The following is an 18,446-nucleotide window of genomic DNA, read 5'->3' as shown; positions in this document are numbered from 1 at the left end:
ATTATTGATAATTTCATTGGGAAGATGAAGCTGCCAAGTGTCAAAACCTCACAGTCCCTGAACGCGTGTCACAACATGAAGCAGGGAGTGTGTTGTTACTTTTTATGATGTTTACTGCTTGGCCCTTTCCTAGTTGATAAGCACCTTTGCCTGAGCAAGTTATAATCACACACCATCACTGCAGCTGGCATATCAATGAAATAACCTCTGCAGTCCTTGCACTGTCTCTTATTGAGGGGCCAGTTAGTGTCTTCACAGGGTCAGTTAGTGGTTTCACACTGGACCTGCTCAGGTACCTCAGCCGTGCAGGATTGCTGGCTTCCACCTCTTCCCAGTCACATCATATTAGAAACACTAATCAGCAGCTTCCTGACAACCCAAACACCTCCAGATAAAGCACAATTCTCTATTTTGTAGAATTGAGACGTCTCAAGTAACCTTTCAAGCAAAGATTAAACTGGAGACCACTCATCTCATGCTCAGGTTTGTCACGTATTCCCTTTCCTCCAACTTCTTTTAACCGAATGATTTATCTTCTATAACACTGAATAGTTTCAGAAGAGGGGCTCACAGCCTCACCTACAGCTTCATAGTTAGACAATTTGTTCCACTTCCTAATACTCATTAATTAAAGACAAAATATTTAAGATTGCATTTTATTTCACTTAAGAAACAGCAAAGATTGTTTTATTTTGTGCCATCTCTTTTTAGGAGCTCGATATCACCATAAGGTATCATAAGCCTTCCATTCAACATTCACTGCATAGTTCAGTATTCAGATACAAGAACTCACTCTGGGGGAAAAAATAGTGGAGCTTGAGCAACTGATTCTATGAAACTCTTGCTCTTAGTGAATAAAATGTTGCAGAGAAATAAATACATAATATCAATCCCAAGTTCCTCATCCAGTACAACTTTTGCTGTTGAAACTGAAACGCCTTCTGCATTATTATGACTCTACTTCTTTACATCATTAAATAAATACAAAACAATAGTGATGAAGTCAGTTCTAAAACAACTTATCCAAGGACCATTTGCTTTGAAGTTCCAGCTACTGAGGAAACTACACTAATGAGAACACAGCTAAATTACCAGCTGTTCAGCCAGCAAAGCAAACACCACTTATTGCTCTGTGCAATGTCAGAGAGCTGCTGCACTGAAGTGGCTAAAGGTAGAATCTCCCTCATCCATTCTCACATTAATCTTCTTTTCACATAAAAGAACATTTCATCAAGCCTGGCTGGTTAATCTGTCCTTAAAATACTACCTAAATCCCATGTGGAAGGAAAAAAGAGTGAGTTGAAACAGTGTCAGTGTGGAGGCCAGTTGTCATTTTAGCCAGGGTTGAGCTCTTTATGGGCACAGCATGTTCTGGGGAGAGAAATTAGCTTGTTTTTCTGTAGCCATTTTAGGAATGGGGACACACTTGACTTAATATTAAGTAAATCCTCAGCATTTGGGCATATTATCAATGCATTTACACACTATCAGTTGTCCTGTAATGTTTTAGCAAAGTTAACATCTGACTCTGAGCCATTTGCATATTTATTTACCAAATAAATTTTTACCCATTTTTTTTAGTGTTTACCAAAATACCCTCTATGACTATAAAATGCTTCAGAAAAATATATGTTATCTATTCTGCATTTTCATCTCATATCTCTCAGTTTCAGCTTTTAAAATGTGCAATTCCATCTATAACTTGACAACTTTTAAATCAAAGAAGCAGCAAGCACTGACCCTGACATCCACAACAGAGCAATTTCACTGTTTTCTGAGGTTTCTACCAGGGAATTCTTTTGAATAGCTAGAGGCTAGCAGCTGCTCATGGACATGGGAATATCAGAAGATCCAGGCTGGGTGTTAATCATAGATCCACTCATGGGTACAGCTTCTGTAATCAACCAGTTCTTCAGGAGTGAACCATAAATTGATCTCTGTCTCAGCACTTTCCACAGAATCACTGCCATGAATGATGTTCCTAGGAAAAGAAAAGGTGAATAAAAGAGAAAAGGAATTCTTAAAGTAAAGTGAGCTTCTTGTTTTGAAGCGATTCCCACTATGGACAGAAGCTTTAAATAACAGTAAAGTAGGAAAAGACACAGCATAGGCAGTGCCAGCTTTGCTCCTCATTTATGTCAATGAGGACAACCATGACTTGATCCCTATCCTTAGATACTAATATGTCATGGGCACAGGGAATGGCAGCTCCATGTGTAAAACAGAGAAGGATGGAGCACAGTTCCTGTAGATATGATGACATAACACTTGGCATTTAGTGCTTTTGGGTGATACCAAATGTTTTAAAATTTACTTTCCAACTTGGACACAGAAGTCCCCACGAATAGTGCCAGGCTTGGAATCGAATGGATTGGTTTCCCCCAGCATGATTCTTCCAGTCTTAATCACATTAAGACCTTCCCACACCTTAAAGAAAAAAAAAAATCCTTTCAGATTATTAAATTTTAGCAGCAGATAATTATACCATCCACAAGAACACAGGGCTATCCATCATGGCACAAATCACCATCTGAATATTTGTCACAGTGAGACAAATTTATCTCCAATTCTTCTGTCAGATTCTTGAAGCATCTGCTCACATGGTCCCCTTCTGCCCTTCTGTACAATCCCTCTCCTCACAAAGGGTGGGGAGAGAACCATTTTCCATCTCAGTATGTCAAACAGTCTCACAGAGCTGTTTGCTCATGGGAGAGCTAGGCCTCAACTGTTTTACAAATACATTATCAAGGAGAAAAGGAGAACTAAAGTTAAAATTTTCCACTATCCTTTTCCAGCTTGCTTACTACACGGCATTTCAGAGTGAGGCTTTTGTGCAGGTTTACTGTTTCTCAAGGTCCTGGTTGTGATTCCTTTTTGCCCCTGCCCTCTTCCTCAAAAAACTGACTCAAAGGAGAGAAAGATTATGAGAAAAGATTAAAGAAAAATAGTTAACAGCACATCTTCCTAATCACAGTATTTGAATCCAGATTTTAAAATCCTTTAAAAAATAAACTGGAATTCAACAGGTGACACAATCTCATTGCAGGGAAGACAATCAAGCGGTGTGGTGTTCCTTGACAGGAACTCACCATGGCTACAACAGGTCCCGAGTGCATGTACTGCACCAGGCCATCGTAGAATGGCCGGTCCTTGAGGTCGATGTAGTGTTCCCTCAGAAGGTCCTCAGAGGCCTGGGTTAAAAACCAGACAGACAGAGACAAAAGCTTACAATAATAGCTTAAGAGCATAGTGAAATCACAGAGATAAACCACAGAGCATTGGTAATCCTGAAACTTGCATGCACTTTAAAATTCAGTATTTCTAGCACCTTCCTAGGAGTACTTTTGGTCTATATGAATTTGAACTGTTTGCTTTAACCACAACTAAACTTAGAAAAGTTTTTGTTGTCCATGCAGGCAGTTTATGTGACCTGGGATTTGTAAAAGATACTCAAAGATATTTATTTATTTGGCATAGGAGGCACCTGAAAGAATATTCTCTTCAGACTAAGGGCATCAGGTTACTAAAATTAGTGTGCTTAGCATGTCTAAAGCATTTAGCCAGAGCTGGGAATTGGAACTTGTCCAAAAACATCCCAAGTACGACTTCTCAAAATTTCAGTTTTAAATGTTACAGAGGCCACATTTGTTGTTATAGCATGCTGCTGTACTTGAAGGCTACAACTGATATTAAAAGGTAGACACAGCAATTGAGCAGAGCTTACATGTATTAATTTCATGGCTACCAGTTTGAATCCTTTCTTCTCAAAGCGTTTGATGATCTCCCCCACCAGCCCCCTCTGGACCCCATCAGGCTTGATGGCAATGAAGGTGCGCTCCTCAATGGCAGCCATGATCCTGAGGAGGGAGGGAATAAAATTTGTTATTCCAGGACTGTGAGATCCCAGTTCATCCCAGCCCTGTCTGCTGTAAGTGTAATTAGATTTGCTGCATCTGAGGGTCAGTAGTCCATGGTCTCCAATGCTTGGCCAAACCAGTGACAGCACACAGGTTTTCCCAAGTGCCGCAGGAGTGAGTTTGAAGCAGTGGAAAGGTGCTAAGTGTAGGAACAATCAGCAAATACTGAAATCAGAAAAACTGAGCAGAAAGGAAGGTAATGATCACCACAGATCCATCTTCCAGTGCCGTGCAATAAATTAATAAATTAGTACACACACAGAGTTTTCACCTGGAAACCAGCAGGACCAGAGGGGCTCTGAGCCCCATGCTGGAGCACACCTGAGTGGGCAGGTGAGGGATGCAGGGGCTGCGGGGAGGCTCCGCGTGGGGGGTGCGGTGACACTGCCCGGGGACAGAGGGACTCTTCCCGCTGCCCCGCAACCCGGCTTACCCGCTGGTGGCCCAGTGGCTCTGGCAAATCTTGAAGCCTTGTCCCTCGCTGGTGGCCCGGTGGCTGTGGCAAACAGTGTCCCCCGCTGATGACCTCTGTGAGTGTCGGAGCCCGAATACTCCGCTGTTCCCTGGGCGTCTCCCACAGCCCGCGTCCCCCGCTGTTTCCCCGGTGGGTCTGGCAGCCCGTGTCCCGCGCCGGTGGCTGTGTCAAGACGTGTCACCGCGGGTTCTCACCCGGTTTAGCCGTGCCCCACCCCCTCGGCCCCGCACAGCGGTTGCCGTGGCGACAGGGCGGCCTCCCGCCCGTACAGGGCGCCGTTACCGCCCACAGCCCCGTTCCCGAGGGGCGGAATTCGGGATCGATCCCTGTCCCCGATCCCCCGCCCGGGTAACATCCGCACCCACCCAATGCCTCTTCCCTCAGAGCAGGAATGCCGGGCTCAGCCCTTCCAGCATTTTAGTCTTGCCTGCTGGATCCCGGTTTTTATTTAACAAAAGGCACATAACGTTATTTTAATAAAAATCTCCTTATCATACTGGTCTGCTTGTATTTCCTCTTTAAATGAGGTAATTAATTTTGTTTGGTTTTTTTTTCTGGTTATACTATATTAGCTCTTTGAGTCAAAAGACCCTTCAACCGCTTACCTAACAATGAGCTGCTTTGCCTTGAGCATTTTATTGCCTTGAAGAGAATTGAGGATAAAGCATCTGGATGGAAACCCATGCTTGTCCTGTTTTTGCTTCCAAACTGAGGTGGACTTCCTGGGCTCCACTTCTTGGCTGTTCTTGAAAGCAAAACAATGAAGATTTTGCTTCCCTCTGGGCAGGACTTGGCTGCTTAATAGGGAAAAGTTCAGCTTTTTGATAACATGGATTTCCTTACTTGGGATCCCTTCTCTTCACTACAGTCCATCACACATCTATGTGGTACTTTTAGTTCTGGTGGGAGACTCCAGATCTGACCTAAGCATCTATTCAACCAACCTGTTTTCTTGTATTCAGGGTCCTTTTCCATCACAGTTTCCAAGAGCTCTGATTTAACAGATGATATTTAAAAAATCAGTGTCATACATTCTAGCAAGTCCTCCTTGAGGTTATTTTGAAATTAGAGTTTCTGAGTAGTCTCCTGACAATGCCAATCCAATTTGTTCTCTTGCTTTGATACACATTTATTCAAGATGTTTCATACTACTTAAACAAACTCTAATGTTGTAATCTTCACTATGGCAAAATAATACATAAAAAAAGAAGAAAGGTCTCTAGAAACAGGATGTTTATAAAAATATCAAGTTTAAAGCAGCAATAGGACATCTATTTACAGTCTTGTTAAATCTACATCATTTAATGATTAAAGCTTAGGACTTGCCCTTGGGTGGGCAAGCATGACTTCCAGCTTTTCCATAGGTCTGTTCTGTGATCGGTGCCAAGTCTTTTAACCTCATTAAATAAGGGTCAACTCTGCCACTTATGAGATTAATCCATGATTAGCAGAGCAAGTTGTTACTGTATAAATGAGATTTTGCTGATTGCAAATTTTACCAAGATCACTTAATAACATTAGAAATTACATGTTTTTCTAAAATGTGAAGAAGTAGAGAGTCTAGACAAATAATTTCAAAAAGATAGACTGATCATGGGAGAGAAGTAAACACCTTCAAAGTTGTCAGTGAGTGAACTAAGTGTAACTGTTGAGCTCAAACCATTTCCACATTACTTAAACCCAGTAAAGATTTTTAAAACAGGCCTGAGACAAAGGACTGACTGTGAATGTCTCCAGACTTCAGGAGAATTTAACACAGCTCCAGCTTTGCTGGTTTGGCCCCAGTTTTACACTGGTCTCAGCTCACAGCCTCTGTCTGTACCACCCAGAATATTAGGGGTTCTCATCAAAACTCATAATTTGTGCTGTGTCCCTCTTGCTCCTTGTAACCAGAGTCCTCACTCTGACATGCTTTGTTGCTCCAGGGTATCCTACTCTTCAGTTAGCTGAGTGCTGCTATTATTCATCAGTCTTTATCTTGATTTCTGTTGTGCTTTAAGGTATAAACCAGAATAGAATTAAGCTTTTACATAAAATTTCTTCCTCTAGGTAAAGTGACAGTTAAACTTTTCTAAATCCAGAGTGATCCAAGGGCTGATTTTCTTCCCTGGTAAATTGCAAATCAATTTACTTGGTGTGGGGGGGCTCCTACCTCTAGCCAGAGGTAGAGGCATGGGAGAATTGTATCTTTTGGGATGTGTGGATCCAATGGCCTGGCACATCAGAACCACAGAAATATGAAGCTTTGGTTGATACTGGAGCACATTGCACGTTAATCCCATTGGGACATGTGGGGGCAGAAGCTGTTTCTAGTGCTGAGGTGACAGGGGGGTTGCAGCAGTTGACCCTGTTGGAAGTTGAAGTGAACCCGACTGGGAAGTAGTGGCAGAAACATCCTATTGTGACTGGTCCAGAGATCACTTGTATTCTGGGCATAGATTTCCTCTGGAGTGGCTATTAAAAAGACCCAAAGGATTCAGGTGGGCTTTTGGAATAGCTGCTGTGGAGGCAGAGGACATTAAGCAATTGAACACCTTGCCTGGATTGTGACAGAGTCCTTCTGCACCTGGACTCCTAAAGGTGGAGGAACAACACGTCCCAGTTGCAACCTCAACAGCACACCGCTAGCAGTTTTGGATGAATTGAGATGCCATCGCACAAGATGATCTGTGAGCTGGAGAGCCAAGGGATGGTCAGTAAGGCCCACTCACCCTTCAACAGTCCCACTTGGCCTGTGCACAAGCCTAACAGAGAATGGAGATTGAATGTGGACTATCATGCCTTGAATGAAGTTACTCTACTGCTGAGCACTGCTGTGCCGGACATGCTGGAACTCCAGTATGAGCTGGGGTCCAAGGCAGCAAAGTGGTACCCCACTATTGACATTGCCAACACATTTTATTCCATTCCTCTGGCAACAGACTGCAGGCCTCAGTTTGCTTTCACCTGGAGGGGTGTGCAGTACACCTAGAGCCAACTGCCCCAGGGGTGGAAACACAGCCCCACCATCTGCCATGGACTGATCCAGGCTGCACTGGAAAAGGGTGAGGCTCTAGAACATCTGCAGTATATCGACGACATCACTGCATGGTGGAACACAGCAGCAGAAGTATTTGTGAAAAGAGAGAAAATAATTCAGATTCTGCTGGAAGCCAGCTTTGCTATCAAAAAGAGTAAAGTCAAGGGACCTGCCCAAGAGACCCAGTTCCTGGGAATGGAGTGGCAAGATGGATGGCATCAGATACCCACTGAGGTCATCAATAAGATCACAGTGATGTCTCTCCCCCAGCCAGCAAGAAGGAAATGAAAGCTTTCCTAAGTGCCATAGGAATGCTTTTGGAGAATGCACATCCCTGAGTACAGCCAGATTATGAGCCCTCTGTACCTAGTCACTCGCAAGAACACTTTCCACTGGGGTCTTGAACAGCAACAAGCCTTCACCCAGATCAAGCAGGAAATCGCTCATGCAGTTGCCCTTGGCCCAGTCAGGACAGGACCAGAGGTGAAGAATGTGCTCTATTCTGCAGCTGGGAACTATGGTCTGTCCTGGAGCCTTTGGCAGAAGGTGCCTGGGGAGACTCGAAGTTGACCACTGGGATTCTAGAGCTGAGGTTACAGAGGGTCTGAAGCCAACTACAACCCACAAAGAAGGAAATCCTGGCAGCCTATGAAGAAGTCCAAGGTGCCTCAGAAGCACAACTCCTCCTGGCATCCCGACTACCAGTACTAGGGTGGATGTTTAAAGGAAAGGTTCCTTCTACCCACCACACCACTGACACCACATGAAGCAAATGGATTGCCCTCATTACACAGTGTGCCCGTATTAGAAACTTGAATAGCCCTGGGATCTTGGAAATAAATACAAATTGGCCCACAGAGGAAAATTTTGGTCTGACTGACAAAGAGGAGCAGGAACAGGTGACCCATGCTGAGGAAGCTCCACCATACAACCAACTGCCACAAGAAGAAACACGCTACGCTCTTTTCACTAACGGTTCCCTTGTTGTAGGGACAACTGGCAGCATAGAGGAAGACCTATCTGGGCTGCTGATGAATGGCAAGACATTGCCGCTCTGGTAGAGAAGCTACCTAGGAAAGTCTGCTATGTGGATGCCCATGTCACCGAGAGTTGGGCTAACAAGGAGAAGCAAAACAACAAACCAGGTAGATCAGGCTGCAAAAATAGAGATGTTGTAGATAGATTTGGACTGGCAACATAAGGGAGAGTTTTTCCTACCTCGATAAGCCCATGATGCCTCAGGCTATCAGAGCAGAGATGCCACCTATAAGTGGGCATGAAACCAAGGGGTGGATCCAACCATGGACAGCATCTGTCAGGTTGTCAGTGATTGTGAGATGTGCGCTGTGATCAAACAGGCCAAGCGAGTGAAGCCCCTGTTGGTATGGTGGACGGTGGTCCAAATATAAGTATGGGGAGGCCTGGCAGATCAATTACATTGCACTGCCTCAAACCCGCCAAGGCAAGCGCTATGTGCTCACAATGGTAGAGGCCACCACTGGATGGTTGGAAACCTACCCTGTGCCTCATGCTACTGCTCCAAACACTATCCTGGGTCTTAAAAGCAGGTCTTTTGGAGGCATGGTATCCCCAAGAGGCTTGAGTCCAACAACAGGACTAATTTCAAGGACAGCCTTATCAACACCTGGGCTAGGGAACATGGCATTGAGTGAGGGTACCATATTCCTATCATGCACCAGCTGCTGGGAAAGTTGATCAGTGCAACAGACTGCTTAAAACCACCTTGAAGGCACTGGGCGGGGGGACTTTCAAATATTGGGAGCTGCATTTAGCAAAGGCCACATGGTTAGTTAATACCAGAGGTTCCACTAACCAGGCAGGCCCTGCCCAATCTGAACCCTTGCGAACAACAGATGGACATAAGGTTCCAGTGGATACCTTTTCCCTACCTATTTCCCACCATGTACACGAGATGTACCTCTCTTGTACATGTACCTCATGTACACATCAGAGGTATGCTGGGAAAAACTGTTTGGATTAATTCTGCCTTGAGCAAAGACAAACCAGTCTGTGGGGTTGTCTTTGCTCAAGGACCAGGTTGGGGAGCTCCAGTAGGGTTGTGGGGCTGTGGCCCCACAGTAAGGGTCTAAAGGGACCAAACCTTCTGCTGTCAGGGGGCCCCAGAGGCTCCACCAACAGCACCAGGGCTTTGATATTCACTCCGGTGACCTGGGGTATCTAGGCCTGTATCAGGAATAGCGTGGCCAGCAGCACCAGGGAAGTGATTGTCCCTCTGTTCTTGGCACTGTTGTGTTCAGTTTTGGGCCACTCACTTTAAAAAGGATATTGAGGGGCTGGAGCGTGTCCAGAGAAGAGGAACAAGGCTTATAAAGGGGCTAGAAAATATGTCTTATGATGCTGGATTTGTTTAGTCTCGAGAAGAGGAGGCTCAGGGGTGACCTCACAGCTCTCTAGAACTACTGACAGGAGCATGTGGTGAGGTGGGGATGGGGCTCTTCTGCTGTGCCTGCAGAGACAAGACCAAAGAAAATGGCCTTAAGCTGAGATAGGGGAGATTCAGATTAAATATTTGATTTTTTTTTTTCTTTTACTGTTTGTGTGGTCAGGGGTTGAAATCACCACACTGGAGCTGTTTAAGAGGCATCTATACCCAGCACTGCGTAATGTGGTTTACTGGTTTAGAAGTTACAGTGGTAGTGCCAGGTGCATGGTTAGAGTGGGTGACAGAACCACAGAATCAACTAGGTTGGAGAAGACCTTTGAGATCATCCAGTCCAACCTGACCCAACATCACCTTGTCAACCAGAGTGTGGCATTGCATACCACATCCAGTCTTTTCTTCAACACCTCCAGGGACGGTGACACCTCCCCGGGTAGCCCATTCCAATGCCCAATCACTCATTCTGTGAAGAATTTCTTCCTAATGTCCAACCTGAACCTCCCCTGGCACAGCATAGGGCTGCGTCCTCCTGTCCTGTTCCTTATGATGGTGTTCACAGGGGTTTTCAGATGAGGGAAGAGACGAGGATTTGACTCCATGTTTCAGAAGGCTTGATTTATTATTTTTTGATATATATTACATTAAAACTATACTAAAAGAATAGAAAAAAAATTTCTCATCAGAAGGCTACGCAAAGAATAGAAAAGAATGAATAACAAAGGCATCTGTCCTAGACTCTCTGTCCGAGCCAGCTGTGCCGTGATTGGCCATTAATTACAAACAAGCACATGAGAGCAATCACAGATGCACCCGTTACATTCCACAGCAGCAGATAATAATTGTTTATATTTGTTCCTGAGGCCTCTCAGCTTCTCAGGAGGAAAAAATCCTAAGGAAAGGATTTTCATAAAAAGATGTCTGCGACAGTGCCTTGTTCCCTGGGACACGGCAGAGCAGAGCCCGACCTTCACCTGGCTGCACCCTCCTGACAGAAGGAGTTGTAGAGAGAGATAAGATGTCCCCTGAGCCTCATTTTCTCCAGGCTGAGCTCCCCACAGCTCCCTCAGCCGCTCCTCACAGTAAGTGCGCTCCAGACCATTCCCCAGCCTTATTGCCCTTTTAAAGGTCTCTTGCGATCTTGACGATTCGGTGATTTGTCAAGATTCGGTGATTCCTGGCGTGTCTCCGACAGCCTAGCCCTTCCCGCTGCCACCCTGCTCCCGCCCGAACGCATTTTCCCGAAACGCAACACCAGCTCCGCGAGCGGCCACCGCCACAGCCTCATACAGGCCCTGCCTCTCGATGACATCACCAGCAGACCACACCCCCCCGCACTGACTTGTAGTCCGTAGCTCCGCCCCACGCTGCCGTCCCGGCAGGCTCCGCCCGGCGCGGCGGGTGAGGTCAGAGACGCGCGCCGCTCCCCACCCGGCCCAGCCGAGGCTTTGCCGCCGCCGCCGCCGCCGCCGCCGCCGCCGCCGCAGGGAGCCGCTCCGAGCAGGACCCCCGGGCCCCGCCAGGCCCCGCACAACTCCCTGCCGCCATGGAGCTGGCGGACGGCGTGGTGTACCAGGAGGATCCCGGCGGGCCCGGCCCCGCCATGATGTCGGAGCGGGTGTCGGGGCTGGCGGGCTCCATTTACCGTGAGTTCGAGCGGCTCATCGGGCGCTACGACGAGGAGGTGGTGGCCGAGCTGATGCCGCTGGTGGTGGCCGTGTTGGAGAACTTGGACTCGGTGTGCGCTCACAGCCAGGAGACCAGCGTGGAGCTGGAGCTGCTGCGGGACGATAACGAGCAGCTGCTCACGCAGTACGAGCGGGAGAAGGCGCTGCGCAAGCAGGCCGAGGAGGTGAGCGCGGCGCTGGGCCGGGGTGGCTCCGTGGGGGCGGCCGCACCTCCCGCGCTGGGCCTGCCCGGGGCAGAGCGGGCGGCGCCTGGAGCGAGTACCGGGGCTGCCCCGTCCGGTCGCGCGGCCGGAGTTGGGGTCGCGACGCGGCTTGGCAGAAGGATGAGGAGGGCGCGGAGTACCTCGCGGTCCGTGTAGCTAAGCCGCAGCGGGACCCGTCCGTGCGGGTCCGTGCGGGTCCGTGCGGGTCCGTGCGGGTCCGTGTGCATGCGGTCCCCTGAGCCGCTTGTCCCGGAGGGATCCTCGGTTACTTCTGCGGAGCGCTGCGCTGCCGGTGGGGCCGCGGGTGGGGAGAGGCGCAAACATGGAACCGTGTGCTGGTTGTGCTGTCACGGCCACGCGGGATGCTCCCCGCGTAGGGAGGCGGGTTGTCCATTTTTGCAAAAATAGTGACAACGCGTTACAAAAAACATGGAAATACATAGTGTGTAGGCTGAAGCCCTTCAGAGATGGTACATAAAGCTGTAGGCAGCAACAGGTGGTGTGGACTCTCCAGTGATGTCGACTCTGATTTGGGATGTTAAATGATTTTATTTTAGTGTTTGCACCAAGAATAATTTCAGCATAAACAAGTTTGAGCGGCATTATCTAATCTGATATTATAAACCAATACAATAGGAAGCAGCTGTGCAGGGTAACTTCCTCCATCTCATTGTCTTGCCAAACTCCTGAAGGAAATTGGATTGGCAGCATTATCTGTAATGGAATAAGCCATCTTAAAAGTGTATTTCCAGACCTCTTGTCCTGTGCTAATATCTCTGGTCGTGCTTGCCTTCTAAATTTTCCAAAAATCAGAAGAACAACTGCACTGAGGGTGAACACAATATTAACAGTAAAAGCATAATTTAAAAAACACTAGCCCTGTACAAATACTTGTTTGTGAGTGCAAAATGTTGTCTGCAGATTGTTCCAGGTCTTAGTTTGTTATGAAGAACAGTGGTATGAATGGTGTCCCCCCAGCTCTTAGACTGATAGATCTTTCATCCTCCTTGTCAAACACATGGTGGTTTTATGATGCCTTATGGATTCCAGTCAGGGGACTGGAGTTGCCACACTATTTCTGACACAAGCTGATGTAAAAGGGTCTTTTAGAAAATGTGTTTATATTGAGAGTAATAGGAAGGGATTGATAAATACTTTCTGAACTAATTCATGAGAAAATCCATCAGGTTTGAAGCACAGGCAGCATTTGCCAGATCAAAAAACAGGCCTTGGGCAGTAGGACAGAAACCGTACCAATGTGACGAAACAGAACATGGAGTTAATTTTGTTGTTGTAGCTTTTCAGGAACTGTATGTGCCTGTTTTGGTAGTGTGCTTCACTGCCATCTCCATTTCTCTGTGTCATGATAAATTAACTTGAAAGGACAGGTTTTATGCAGTTGAAAAACCAATCCTCATGCTGCAAGACACCTGGCTGATGCTTTCCAAAGTGCAGTTAGACCAAAGACTGTATTTTCATGGTAAGCACAAAGGTCATTTTTGTGATGTGCTGAGGTCATTGAGCTGTACAGGTGTGAAAGTGTTAGGTGTGTTCAGGAGAGGCATGTGTGTTAGTCAGGCATGGTTGTTGAATTATTTTTTCGATGCTGAGATAACCTGATGGGTGCAGTATGGTTGAAATAAAAGGAGGGAACAGAAATTTAACATTTCCTTGGACAAAAAGTTGCTCACTTAGCACATTTCCTTCATTTGGAGTTTGCCTGTGTCATGTGGTAGCAAAATGGAGAATTGAGCTGCTGAGTTCCATATTTATTGTCATCTATTCATAATTTCACACAATGGTTTGGGTTGGAAGGGACCTTAAAGTTCATATCACTCCAACCCCTGCCACGGGCAGGGACATCGTTGCAACACCGTGTTGCTCCAAGCCCTGTCCAGCCTACTCTTGAGCACATCCAGGGATGAGGCTGCCACAGTTTCTCTGGGCAATTAACACACCTTCTTTTACTTTCTGCTTGTTGTTGTAGGAAATTTATTTGCAGCAGTATCTTTATGAACATTAAATAGTTTACTATTTGGGTAGGGGTCTCCTTACCCCATTTTTGTAATTTGCCTTCTTTATTTCCTGTGCTTAAAACATGTTACTAAAGAAATATCTTAAAAGTTGTTGCCTCAGGATTTCTGGAATAATTTTTTTTAAAGTCACCCTGACAGACGTTCTGGGCCTACTTTTTAACCCTCTGGGTACAGTTTTGATCTTTGCAGTTGCTGTGAAATCACTTGTCTGACTTTTAATATGGTAGGTTTTTTGATATTGCTGAAGGAATGGAGGAACCAGCTGCTCTGCTGTTCTGCTTCCAGTTCTTACCTTTGCACTTGGTGACTGTGAGGTAACAATTCCTGCCCCAAAGAAGTGGGAGAGGAACCAGCATTTGTACTTCTGCTGTTTTATACTCTGATAGGAGTTACTTCTGCAGCAATGTGCTGTTTCAGGCCTGCACTTGTAGCTGGCATGTGTTTTGTGCACTTGGAAAGAGGATAAAATCTACTTCATTTAGCTATGCCAGATTAGGATATCTTTTAGCTTTTCTGCTGTTGGTGGGATTAAGCTGTTTTTGAACTCTTTGGCAACTGGGAAAAAGCATTTACCATTACTAAAATTGGTTTAAGTCATAGCATGAACTTGATGTCTGCTTTTTCTTACTGTTCCCAGAGGTAACTTTCTTCGTTAGGATTGTATGTTGAGTAAACACTGTGCAGTAAGAGTTTAAGTATTTTTAATTAGAGGGAACAAAACCGAGATGCATTTTACAGAAAACTTTCACTCTATTTTATGGCTATCAGGTTGTTTTCATTTTCACATGTTTTTCTGTCCCCCAAGTCCATCTGAACTGGCTTTTTAGGTGTTTTTTTTTTTCTCTCTCTGCTCCAAGAACTTGCCATTGGCTGAGAATCTGTCGTTGTTGCAATACACATTGCTGAAGGACGTGTCATAGAATAATAAAGATTGCCAAGTGGGTGGGACCCTGACATCAGATATGCCCAGCATTGCACCTGGGTCCTGTGACAGGAAAACCAGTCAAGATGTAAAGAGACAGAAGATGATAGAAATACAGGAAGAGGTGTTTCATTTGGCTAATAATGTATTACTGAATGCTTCAGTGGTTGTGTGTAGGACAGAGGGCTCCAAATGTGCTGGGCTGTTGTGTAGTCTTGAGTTCTTATTTATTCCAAAAACATCTGCAAGCTTTCAAGTAGGTTTAAAATTGATTACATAAATATTTTTGAGTTTAGTTGTGTGGGACTTTCTACACTTTTTATATGAGGTCTGTAAAAACGTGTTGGACAAAGGTCTGAAATGATGCATGTGATCCTGCCTGGAGAAAATGGGATGGATTAAATGGGAGTTACCAAAGATGGCTGATGAAGGTATTACAGGTTGGGTTTCAGTAGCAGGCACATGCAGGAGGAGCTCTGCATCGCATCGTGTGTTACACCTCATCATAGCCTAATCAAAATTAGGATCCAGGCATCCAATGCTAAGCATCAGAACCTGGAAACAAGACGGCCTTTTAAGGATCATTCCAGCTGTATTTTCTGTAATCTTATATAATCTGATCTGATTGTTTTAAAGACAGGTTGGTGTCCTTCAGCTTGCTCTTAAAAAAAATACCAAAATCTCACTTCTCACACTTCTCATTAGAGTTGTAAAATACATCTTTGTGGCCCAAACAGGACATCACTTAAAATGGGGAAAACTAGATTTGTCTGCCTCAGTGTTTTGAATAACCAGTAGCTGGGGTTGAAATGAGAGGATGACTATTGAGTGCTTAACGTGTTCCTACATACACTGCTGGATTTACATTAAACAGTGCAGGAGGTAAGTAGTAGTTGAGTGTATTGTCAATGTAAATGAAAAAAAAAAAAAAAAGTAGTTTAATATGGGTGCTCAGCCAGCCTGTCCTTGGCTGCTGGGTGGTTTATCTCACTAATTCTTCTGTCATACTTGTGCAGGCTTAGTTAGGGTGTGATGATCAATCTGCTGGGGCTGTGTTTGTCATTATACTATCACCAGAAGGAGAAATGAAACCAAATAAAAATATTCAAAGTCCAAAGTTCTCAATCCCAAGATCTGATCAGGTATAGTTTACAGCAGGAGAGGGAAAAATACTCGGCTGTAATTACAGAAATGCTTTAAAGTATAGTAATGTAAATTTGGACTTTAACAAAATGAAGGTAAACTAATGGAAGGTAACTTTTTCCGTTTTAGGAAAAAACAGTTTTACCACTTACAGTTGAAGAACTTGAGAGGAAATACAAAATTGTATCTATCTGTAGTTTCATGAGTAACGATGACATTAATGGCTCTGAATGGCTGTTTGTTATTCATGAGTATAATTGCCCTGGCCTTTAACAAGCTATGACATATTTTTGGGAAATCATCAGAGAAACAACTAAACAAAGATGGTACAGTTTTATAATTCTTATTTCATGTTTTCCCATGTTTAGTGTAACAAACTTCCTGTGTTTGGTGTAACTTTAGCCCCAGTGCCAAATTTGTGTAAAACTTTGAAGCCCTTTTTGAAAAAGGAGTCTGCCAAAAATAGGCCAAACATGACTTGAATATTAAATGGGCAAAAGTCTTGAATCAGTTACTACAAAGAAGAAATTAAACAAACTTAGTAATTGAGGTTTTCAAATTACATTAATTAATATTAAAGTTAATTAATATTAAATAATATTAATATAAATAATTAAAGTTAATTAATATTCCCTAACTTCGTGTGGAGGAGGTAGAAAGATTCCTGCACATCTGTATTTGAGGAGGGATTTTTCAATGGCAGCACCCAAAGCGGAGCTACCTGGGCTATGTCAGCTCTTCCTCAATTGTTGTGGTTTGGTTTCAAGCACAGTCATATGAACACCATGCCCAGTCCTGTGATAGCTGTGCAGAGCATGTCTGAAAGGGACTCTTGTTTCGCTTCATAGGTTTTGGTTAATTTCTACATCTGAAGTACTTTTTAGTCAGAACTTCTTCTGATGATCCTGTTCAACTGAAGCCCTTTTCATAAGGTTATGAATTTCTGCTTTTGTAAAAAATGTGTGTGCAATGGCTACAATGTAGTAATAGTTCATTAACAGTTGATGTATGACCATTAGAAATACTTTTCCCACTAAATTTTCCAAACAATACATAGGAAAAAATATTCAAATCAGATTACTGTTTTCAAGTTGCTACCTTCACTGTCCCTTTTCTGCCATGTGGTCCTCAGCTGCCTTTGCCCCTTTAACTGTCGTGGATGTTTAGGATTTTTTCTTGCAGAGATTTCTGGTCTGCTTCTCCTCCTTGTTCTATGAGCCTTCTGCATAACTTATGTTGATGGCCTTGTCTTCTCCTTGCAATGCAGAGCTTAGAGTACTACATGACCTAAAATATCCTTGGCTTTTAGAAGTGTTCTTTGTGCCAGTAATACATATTGAATTTCTTGACTTTTTAGGTAAGATAAATAGCAAAAAAAAAAAAGTGCTTTCAAAGCTGCTATAATGGTGTGTTGGTAATTTTTATGTTAGAGAATGTAAACACTGTTGCATTCATCAGTGAATTCCAGAATATGGGGAACCACAAGTGTGGTAAACCAAGGAAACAGAAGGAAATGGTGATCAGCACAGAGTTTTCTGTGCAGTTGACAGATTGTAGATGGTTATTAAGGATCTGATGAAGACTATGAGAATTTATAGCAGAATTGGGTGGGAATAGAAAAGATATCAAATCATTTTGGTTGGCACTACTGCTAGTGTGTCCCTGTTGCAGTGTGTACCTTTGTGGCTTATGGGTGAAAATAACTTCATTGATGTTCCTTAGTCAGACTAAGGATACCAAGACTCCCTGTGTTCACATGCTCTGTTGGCAGTTGTTGTACATTAAGTTAGACAATAAGGAAATAATTCATATTTATGTTAATCCTAAGCAGGTTCTCTGGAGTAGCTGGCACTTAGTTGCAAGTTATTACACAGTATAACCTAGACTGGGTGCTTGACTGATGGACCGGGACTGAAATAGTTCTTTGTGTTTAAATGTGGCCTATGGATCTATTCAGTTTTGGAAACCACCTTGGACCTTCCTGGCTGTGAAGGGCTGCTGTGTTTCTTCCTACCTGCTGCAAAACCTGTAATTAGTTGTTTGGTCTAACTTAACTATTTTGTTGTTGTTTAGAAATTCATTGAGTTTGAAGATTCTCAAGAACAAGAGAAAAAGGACTTACAGACCAGAGTGGAAGCATTAGAGTCACAAACTCGACAACTTGAACTAAAAGCAAAAAACTATGCTGATCAAAGTAAGTAAAAAACATGGTGCTCTCCTATTAAGTGTATTAGTGCATTTTAATTTTTGTTCTGTAAAGTGATAATACATATGCCCTCTGATTCCTGTACTTAGACAGATAACTGGATTTAGCTCTTGTGCAAGTCTGTTTTCTTTAGAATTAAGGCAAACAAGTCAGATACGAGCTTGTGACTTGTAATCGATTCTTCTGGTATCCTGCTTGTATTGCTTACCTTTTAGACAGGGCTTTCTTCACATTTAGCAACTTTTTTAGAAGATGCTTTGATTACTTCCTTGTTAGTGATAACAAAATAAGATATTTTCTTCCTATTAAACAGTTGTCTGTGCTAAAATAAAGGTAATCTTCAGGTTTAGAAGCACAGCTGGGAGGAGAAGAGCATTGATGGTGATTCTCATTAACTTCTATATAGTTTTTGCTAAAT

General features: G+C 44.1%; 2 protein-coding genes across 3 annotated transcripts in view; one reads left to right on the top strand and one right to left on the bottom strand.

Moving 5' to 3' along the window:
• Positions 1 to 642: 642 nt before the first annotated feature.
• LOC136566530 (nucleoside diphosphate kinase-like) lies at positions 643 to 4,625 on the bottom strand. The gene is made up of 5 exons (XM_066565712.1): positions 4,351 to 4,625; positions 3,725 to 3,857; positions 3,090 to 3,191; positions 2,315 to 2,427; positions 643 to 1,981 (listed from the first exon to the last, which is right to left on the bottom strand). Exons 2-5 carry the CDS (start codon positions 3,851 to 3,853, stop codon positions 1,864 to 1,866), a joined length of 462 nt encoding a protein of 153 aa, XP_066421809.1. The 5' UTR covers positions 3,854 to 3,857; positions 4,351 to 4,625; the 3' UTR covers positions 643 to 1,863.
• Positions 4,626 to 11,298: 6,673 nt separating this feature from the next.
• SPAG9 (sperm associated antigen 9) overlaps positions 11,299 to 18,446 on the top strand; it is a 63,041-nt gene continuing 55,893 nt past the window's right edge. For both annotated transcript variants that reach the window (XM_066565783.1, XM_066565782.1), the window contains exons 1-2: positions 11,299 to 11,682; positions 17,896 to 18,016. In XM_066565783.1, coding sequence (XP_066421880.1) covers positions 11,377 to 11,682; positions 17,896 to 18,016 — 427 coding nt within the window. In that variant the 5' untranslated portion in view covers positions 11,299 to 11,376. The remainder of the gene's footprint in view (positions 11,683 to 17,895; positions 18,017 to 18,446) is intronic.

Source organism: Molothrus aeneus, chromosome 25 (assembly GCF_037042795.1).
Source record: "Molothrus aeneus isolate 106 chromosome 25, BPBGC_Maene_1.0, whole genome shotgun sequence".
In the NCBI taxonomy this organism is placed as follows: domain Eukaryota; kingdom Metazoa; phylum Chordata; class Aves; order Passeriformes; family Icteridae; genus Molothrus; species Molothrus aeneus.
This window is presented reverse-complemented; position numbering and strand designations above follow the sequence as displayed.